We start from the raw sequence: 7,733 nt of genomic DNA, 5'->3' as shown, positions 1-7,733 counted from the left end.
GTCTGGACCCGGAGGGAACCAACGTGGAGGTCGGGGACCAGGTTCTGGTGGCCGGCCAGAAAAACGGCACCGTCCGCTTCTACGGCAAGACCGACTTCGCTCCAGGTGGGTCGGCCGGGCTGGGGCGAGGCTATCGATGTGGGCAGGGTGGAGTTTATTATTGTTTATTGTTGGCTTTATCTTGAACAACAACAAATCACCATCAAATTAAAAGCGTCAAAATATCAAAAAAAGCAAAAAAATGTAAGTCTTATCCAGAAATAAAGAACAACAGCAAAATAATGTGTTGGAGAGGGAACAGGAGGAAGCAGAACGCTTATTTAGTCCTGTCCCTTCCTCACAATATCATATCATATGCCATAGAAAATATACAAATTTAAATGAAATAAAATATGAAAAGAAAGAAAACAATTAATAAACAAAGGTCAAGGAATAATAGGGCTTGGTCGCCAAGATGCATTCTGGGACGCAGCGGCCATGTTGGCAGCCTCGTGAGTGTAAACAAACAGCAGTGTAGTAGCAGTGTGGTAGAAATAAGTGAACAGAAGGAACGCAAAAAAAAAAGTTAAAATGCTAGAAAGGAACTGTAATTTACCGGGATACCTTAAACAAGGAAGCCAGGGACCGAAGAACGACGAAGAGGGAGCATGTCTGTACACAGTGCGCAGTGTCCGAAGAGCAGCTAAGGTAGCTTTCAACATGGCGGCTCTGCCAAGTGATGACGTCAAGACGACCAAGCCCTATTAAACTAGCCTCCTACAATATCCTAAACTCAAAAATGTAATTTACATTTGTATCGTATATTATGTATCACATAAGGAACAGAACAATAATAAAAGAAATACATACAGAAGGTACATTGAATTCTTTAGAGGTCCTTATTTTTATATTTGTTGAGAATTGTTTTCTTGTATGTATTTTTAAACTGTATAGAGTTAGGGTTGAACCTACAGATGTAGGCTCTGGGTTTCACCTGTCCGTGTCTCCGCAGGTTACTGGTTCGGGGTGGAGCTGGACCAGCCCACGGGAAAACACGACGGCTCAGTGTTCGGGGTCCGGTACTTCAGCTGCCTGCCCAAATACGGCGTGTTTGCTCCGCCCTCCCGCGTCCAGAGGTAACGCCGGCTCACCGCGTTACCTCAAAGCAGAATCGAAGGGTCGATTCCCAGCGCTCCCTGGGCGACAGGAGGGTCTGATCCGATTGGTCCAGTCCCTGCTGCACCCTGGTGTTTTTAAACTAAACCAATGAAGCTTTTGTTCCTGTGGACATGTGATCCCCTGATGACCATATATGGAAATGCAGCCCTCTGTGATGTCATAGAGACCCGGCATCTGAAAAAAATAATTTAGTTTGCATCACCATGGAAACCCAGTACCGTATTGGCCCAAATATAAGACGACCCTGATTATAAGACGACCCCCTCTTTTTCAAGACTTAAGTTTGAAAAAAGACTTTTTGAACACCAAATTCAATTTTTATACAGAAAATAATTACAGTACATCTGAAACAAATGATAATATCAATATATTCGAGAGAAAAAGTATGTTATTTTGCCTCATTCACATCATCATCTTGAAGTTTGCATCATAACTTCTCAGCTGCCGGTTAACCTGTCAATCTTCCACCCACTTCCCCAAAATTGTTGCTACGTTTCTCCATTTTCTGTTATCTCTTCTCTTATTTTCTTCTCTTTTCTTTCTTACCGCTATTATTTTTTTCTTTTTCGTGGCAGGGTTTCGCTTTGGCCTGGGGAGTTAAGTTCAGCATTCGCTTTAAAGATATCTGATGCCATCTAGCGTTGTGAATGGGTATAATGTCTAGACCCCGAATGGAAGACGATCCCAACTTTTTCAGTCATATTTCAATGCAAAAAACTCTCTTATATTCGGGCCAATACGGTACTTTGTGGGTCGTTTGGGCCTCCGGCCACGTCTGAGATAATCAGGAAACATTGGGAACTGCTAAAGATGTGTTTATTGAAGAGAAATGATCAAATCTACACTAAATGAGTTGTTTTCTTGTCGTTTTGCCAGAATCGGAGGCCCTAAAGACGGCTCCCAGAAGGACACGTCCATGGTGAAGAAAGTCCACCAGGTCACCAGTAAGTTGCCCGTTTACGTTCAGCCTCGCAGCTGGTTTTGGTGTTAAATCTGGGGGTCAGAGGTTCGGTGACCCCCCCCCCCCCCCCCACTGTTGTGTCCTGACTCTTGTCCGTTTGCGTCCTGCAGTGGCGCAGCCCAAGCGCAACTTCAACACGATGAGATCCCCCAAAGACCTGACATCCGAGAGCTCCATATCCAGGTGAGACACCTGGAAACCCTCCTAGCATGAGAGCTGTAGCTGCCTTGTGATTGGTCCTTATGGAGCTAGAACAGTCTCATAATTCGCAAATGCACACACCGTTTCACAAATGCACAGGACAAGTTTCACAAATGCACAGAACAATTCACACGTGCGTAGGACAAGATATACAAATGTATTTTTGATGCACACACAAATATAACCTGATTTACAAACGTTTTTTTGTCTGTGAGCTGCGCTGGATTTGCGTGTGACTTTTGAGACTCCCCTGACGTGACTAGATCCACAAATGAGACTGTTCTAGCTCCATAGGTCCTGGCCGAAGGCACAGGGATTGGTTGAGTATAGAAGCCCAACGCCAGGAGATGAAAATCAATAAATAATCATCTGTATAGGAGCCAGTTTCTATAGATGATGTTGGTCCATCCATCCATCCAAACATAAACCCATCCATCCATCCATCCATCCATCCATCCATCCATCCATCCATCCATCCATCCATCCATCCATCCATCCATCCATCCATCCATCCATCCATCCATCCATCCATCCATCCACCCATCATCCATCCATCCATCCATCCATCCATCCATCCAACCCCATGTTCTGGTTCTGGTTGTGTAAATGTTAGAACTCTGGAACAGACGTGTGATTCCTCTGTTAATAATCTCAGAAGCTCCTGAGCTTTTGTCCGTTTTACTAAATTTGATTTTCTTCTCACCCCCCCTCGGTCTGGTGCAGGTTGCTGTTCTGCTGCTGGTTTCCCTGGATGCTTCGGGCCGAGATGCAGTCCTAACTCCGCCCCCCTGCCCTCCTCCACTGGATCCATCTCTCTGCTCCACCTTCTCTCCGTCGTTGACCTTTGCCCCCCTGGACTTTCACCGTTGTCGGTCAACCCCCCCAACCCCCTCCGATCTCAGTCCAAAACCCTCCTGATTTAGTTGTTCTATAGCAAAATCTATAGTGCCTTGTGTCTGACTACAGGTCCAACGAGAATCCCGCTCTGCTAAAGGCTAAAGCGAACCCCTCGAGATCAGACACATCACGCCGCCGCGACCTCGCCGCGGCCTTGCCGCGACCCGGTCCTCGTTCACGCTGTACCTTTATCTGCCGTTCAGGTTCCAGCCTCCGTTTGTGCTGCTTCACGTTTTTGCTCCGTTGCTGCCGGTTCTGGGTCTCAGCGGAGACGTTGGCCGCAGTTGTGCGCCGTTGTGCGCCATTGGGCGCCGTTGGGCGCCATTGTGCGCCGTTGGGCTCCATTGGTGCCGTTGGGCGCTGTTGGGCGCCATTGTGCGCCGTTGGGCTCCATTGGTGCCGTTGGGCGCTGTTGGGCGCCATTGTGCGCCGTTGTGCGCCGTTGGGCGCCATTGTGCGCCGTTGGGCTCCATTGGTGCCGTTGGGCGCTGTTGGGCGCCATTGTGCGCCGTTGGGCTCCATTGGTGCCGTTTGGTGCCGTTGGGTGCCATTTTGCGCTGTTGGGCGCCGATGGGCGCCGGGTCTCTAAAGACCAGCGAACCACCAGACCAGCCTGAGCGGACGGTGAGTTGGGGTTTCTGGTCTCCGATCCGGCTGAGACCCAGAACTCGCCTCGTAGTTAGATTTAAACAGCATGTATCATGTTTTATTCTTAATAATAATAATAATAATAATCTGAGCGGCGGGTGAGTGGCGTTCATCACCTGCATGCTTTAATCTGTGAAGCGGAAACAGGGTTTTTATCTCATAACTCCGACTTTAGCGGCATAAACGGTTTTTTGTTCTCTGTGAAACACCAGATCTGTCTTTAGTAGATGAAGAGCGTTATAGCAACTTTTAGAGTAACATTATTTATCAGTGTCTTGCCAAATGAAAACAGTACTCTGTATACTAAAGAGTTGTATGTTTTAGATTTTTTTAAAGTGTTGCCATCGTTAGATGTTGTTTGTGTTGTTGTGTCGCTACTACGACATCTAAGACATCTAAGACAACGTTTTAACCAACCTTCAGGATATTAAATCCCCCCCAGAAGGCTCCTCCCCTCCTCTTCCTCCTCCTCCTCCCACTTCTGTACCTTTTGTGGAGCATTTGCGCAAAGACAAAAACACAAACATGAGTTAAAGCTACGTGTGCGCTTTGTGTGTAAAATCTTGCTCCACGTTAGCGCTTAACTGGCGCCGGCGCTTTGTAGAAGGTGTACGTATCCCTGTGTGGACTCAGTTCCTGTGTTGATGTCTGTTTCTGACCCGTGCAAACGGTCCAACGGTTGGGTCGTGCCTCGCCGTCCGGTTGACAAGACGTTTCAGTGTCGGCGAGTGCGAAAGGCTTCGTGACCCGCTAAACAAAAGCCAACCCGTGTCCCCGTTCTGGGTAAAAACCAGGGTCAAGAACTGATTCATTGCTGTGATATTTGGCCATTTTGTACGAGATTCTGTCGTTTGACAAGATGACATCATCGAATAAAGGAGGGACATCTGTGAACAAGGAATCTCAGACGCCTTCAGAATACCTTCCTTGCGTTAAGTCTTCAAAACATAACACGAAATATTCAAATCCCACTAATGCAAGTTTATGTAGCATTACCACTTTTGGCCACATGGAGGCGTATAGGCCTGCTATGCTAACGAGAGAGTATATTGTGCTAATGGGTGGAGACTATCCGGCATGTGACGTAGTACCACGTTGTCCCACTTTCTCATGATTTGGTGCCCCCATGTGGCCAGAAGTGGTAATGCTACACAGACTAGCTTGTAGGTAGACAACCAGGACTGTGTTCCGATGATTCACAGATGGCGTCAAAAGTGACTATTGCTGCTTTTGTGATGAGTCATAAGTTAGATGGCGAGGTTTATTTTGGAAGCTCGACTTGAGATCTAGAAACCACCCGCCTCTGAATATTGAGGAAAAATAATCAGAGAAAAAACAGAAAATGCCTCTTGGCAGCGTTGCTGGGATTCAGAACCTTTTGGCAGAGCTTTTATTCGCAGTGCTCTGCAGCCTTGGCTAGCAGGAACTCTTCAAACACAAAAAACTTTAATAAAAGGGAATAAAACCTTGCAACAGTAGACTTTTAAAATCTCTGATGTGACAATACGCAGACGACTCAGTGCTTTACCTGCCATTATCTAAGCTTCTTTCTGTCTCCTCCCAGAGCCTCGTCCACATGTTGTAGTTCATACCTCTTTATATTTCCCCAGCAAATGTGCTTCTGCCAATACCGCTGTCGTAGCACGCTGGAGCTAATGCTAATGCTAACACTAAAGCTCCACAGGGTCGCTATCGTTTGACGTTAATCTTAGTGGGCAACAGTGACGGTGGACGCTTGTACAGTTGATCCAGTTTACTGTGTACATGTGGAGCTTTTCTCCGATAAACGGTCACATAAGCTTCTCGAGGTAAATATTTAATGTTTTATTTGCTGCATTTCCGGGCCGGTACCGCCGGTTTTACGCCGGGTTCGTTCTGCAGCTATGGACCGTGCAAACTTTTAGAGTATTTTATCGTGTTTTTAAAGCCGTGTCCTTACTTTAAGGCAGCCAAGAAGGACCTGGTTGTACATGCAGGCCTGTCTCACGCCTGGGAACTGGTACCAGAACCAGTATGTGGGTCCCATATGAGTTCAAGGCGTGTTTTCAAGGGGTTCCTTAACAGCCATGCCTCTGTTTTTAACGTGGACTCTGAACCGGATCTACTTTGAGGTGGGTCAGGGTGTCACCAGACCCTCCCTGTGCCCGTTTAGTCCTCTTGCAACCCGCCTATCCCACACATCTCACGCCTTTTACCCACGTTGAGGCCATTTTTAATGCATTAGCGACCCGATTGGACGTGCTGGCGGGAAAGTCTCGGAGTTCGAAGTATCTGCAAGTCTTTTTACGGAGGAGGAATCGACCTCGCGGCCCCACTCTGCTGTCACGCATCACTTCAACGAATCTGCAGGTCATTTAAATTCCGTTTCAGAGGCCAAGGCTGCTACCCACAATGCATTGCTTGTATGGCTCCGTATGGCCCGGTTCCAGGTTCTGGTAACCCAAGTCTAGAGCAGGGAGCTGGATACGAGGAGGGTGACGGATGAGTTGGGACCTCCGGAGCTGAAACAGCTCCGGAGGTCCGGCCCCTCTTGATCAGCGGGATCATTTTTTACAGATTTTAACTGAGATTTTAACCGAACCGACGGCGAAGCTGCTGCCTGAAAGGAAGGAATCAACTCGGCCGCCGGACTCGTAACGTTTGTGCGGTGTGTAGCTCACGGAGTGGAGTCCATCCAGAACCGGCGGTGCGGCTAGCGCAGCGCCGGTCGTCCCCCCCCCACCCCGAGTCTGAAGGGTCTGCGGTGTAAAGCCTATATTTTGATAACTTCACTAAGTGTACTTTTCGTTCTCTGGTTTTGTAGTGTGTGTGTGTGTGTGTGTGTGTGTGTGTGTGTGTGCGTGCGTGTGTGTGTGTGTGTGTGCGTGCGTGCGTGTGTGTTGTCACGGTTCCCGCCCGTTTTAAAAGTGCGTTGAAAGCGGATGCCGACGTGGAAACGGGGGAAGGAACCCGGACGTCGTCCTCCGCCCCGATACTCCCTGCATGCTCCGTCTGTAGCCGCTCAGTATTTCCTGGTTCCCAGTTCCCGGTTCTCGGTGTATCTACTTCTCATCAGCATGGAAATGCTTCTACTAACAGTGACGAGTCCATGAACATAATAAAGAGTTTGATGTTTTCCTACCGCTTCTGTCACGTGATTTTCCTCAGACAGTGGGGGGCTACAACTCTGGTACCTCCAGGACCACAACGGACCTGCAGTCTGGGACCAAAGTCCTCTGTTGAGTTGATTTAAAGCAGGGGTGCCAAATGTGCGGCCCGCGGGCTGCACATTTGCCCGAGAGAGGTTTTCATGTGGCCCGTGAGAAGTTTCCAACGCAAAAAAAACGAAATGTTAATTTACTAAAAAGGAAGGCATAAATAATTGCCATGAATCGCAGCATATCCAATAATGTATTTCATCTACAAATCCATCGTTATTCCACAAAGAGAGCAGTTTTCAACATTTTTTTTAGTTTTCTAGAATGCATTTGCCGATTTTATTTCTTTGTAGACGGTCGTTTATTTTTATAAACTGACTACTATTATAATATTTTCGTGGGAAAAATATCACTGCTAAAAAAGATGATAGAAGATATTTATTCGGAGAATTTCAGTTTTGAATACGAGGATAGTGACAAAAGTAAAACTGTTAAAAAAGAAGTGCTGACTTTTTCGGCACACTGGCGTAAATATCCGCGCCAATTTTTAAAAATAAATACACTTAATTGTACTGGAAAAATCTCTAAATCACAAAGAAACACTCGGATAAGAAAGATTTTGCTTTTAATTAAATTTCCTATAAAAAAGCGAAATATAAAAAAAACATACTTGTTTCTGTTTATCTTTGTAAAATGATATTAAAAGTATCTTACATAATTTGAAAAAAAAG

The 7,733-nt window shown here is 46.6% G+C and overlaps 1 protein-coding gene across 2 annotated transcripts in view; it reads left to right on the top strand.

Annotated features, from left to right (window-relative positions):
* The window catches only part of clip3 (CAP-GLY domain containing linker protein 3), a 23,884-nt gene extending 16,899 nt beyond the window's left edge, over positions 1 to 6,985 (top strand). For both annotated transcript variants that reach the window (XM_061719915.1, XM_061719913.1), the window contains 5 exons: positions 1 to 105; positions 992 to 1,115; positions 2,035 to 2,102; positions 2,230 to 2,302; positions 3,044 to 6,985. The exon at positions 1 to 105 is cut by the window's left edge and continues 27 nt beyond it. In XM_061719915.1, the coding sequence (XP_061575899.1) occupies positions 1 to 105; positions 992 to 1,115; positions 2,035 to 2,102; positions 2,230 to 2,302; positions 3,044 to 3,098 (425 nt within the window). In that variant the 3' untranslated portion in view covers positions 3,099 to 6,985. The remainder of the gene's footprint in view (positions 106 to 991; positions 1,116 to 2,034; positions 2,103 to 2,229; positions 2,303 to 3,043) is intronic.
* Positions 6,986 to 7,733: the final 748 nt, after the last annotated feature.

Source organism: Cololabis saira, chromosome 4 (genome assembly GCF_033807715.1).
Source record: "Cololabis saira isolate AMF1-May2022 chromosome 4, fColSai1.1, whole genome shotgun sequence".
Taxonomy (NCBI): Eukaryota; Metazoa; Chordata; class Actinopteri; order Beloniformes; family Belonidae; genus Cololabis; species Cololabis saira.
This window is presented reverse-complemented; position numbering and strand designations above follow the sequence as displayed.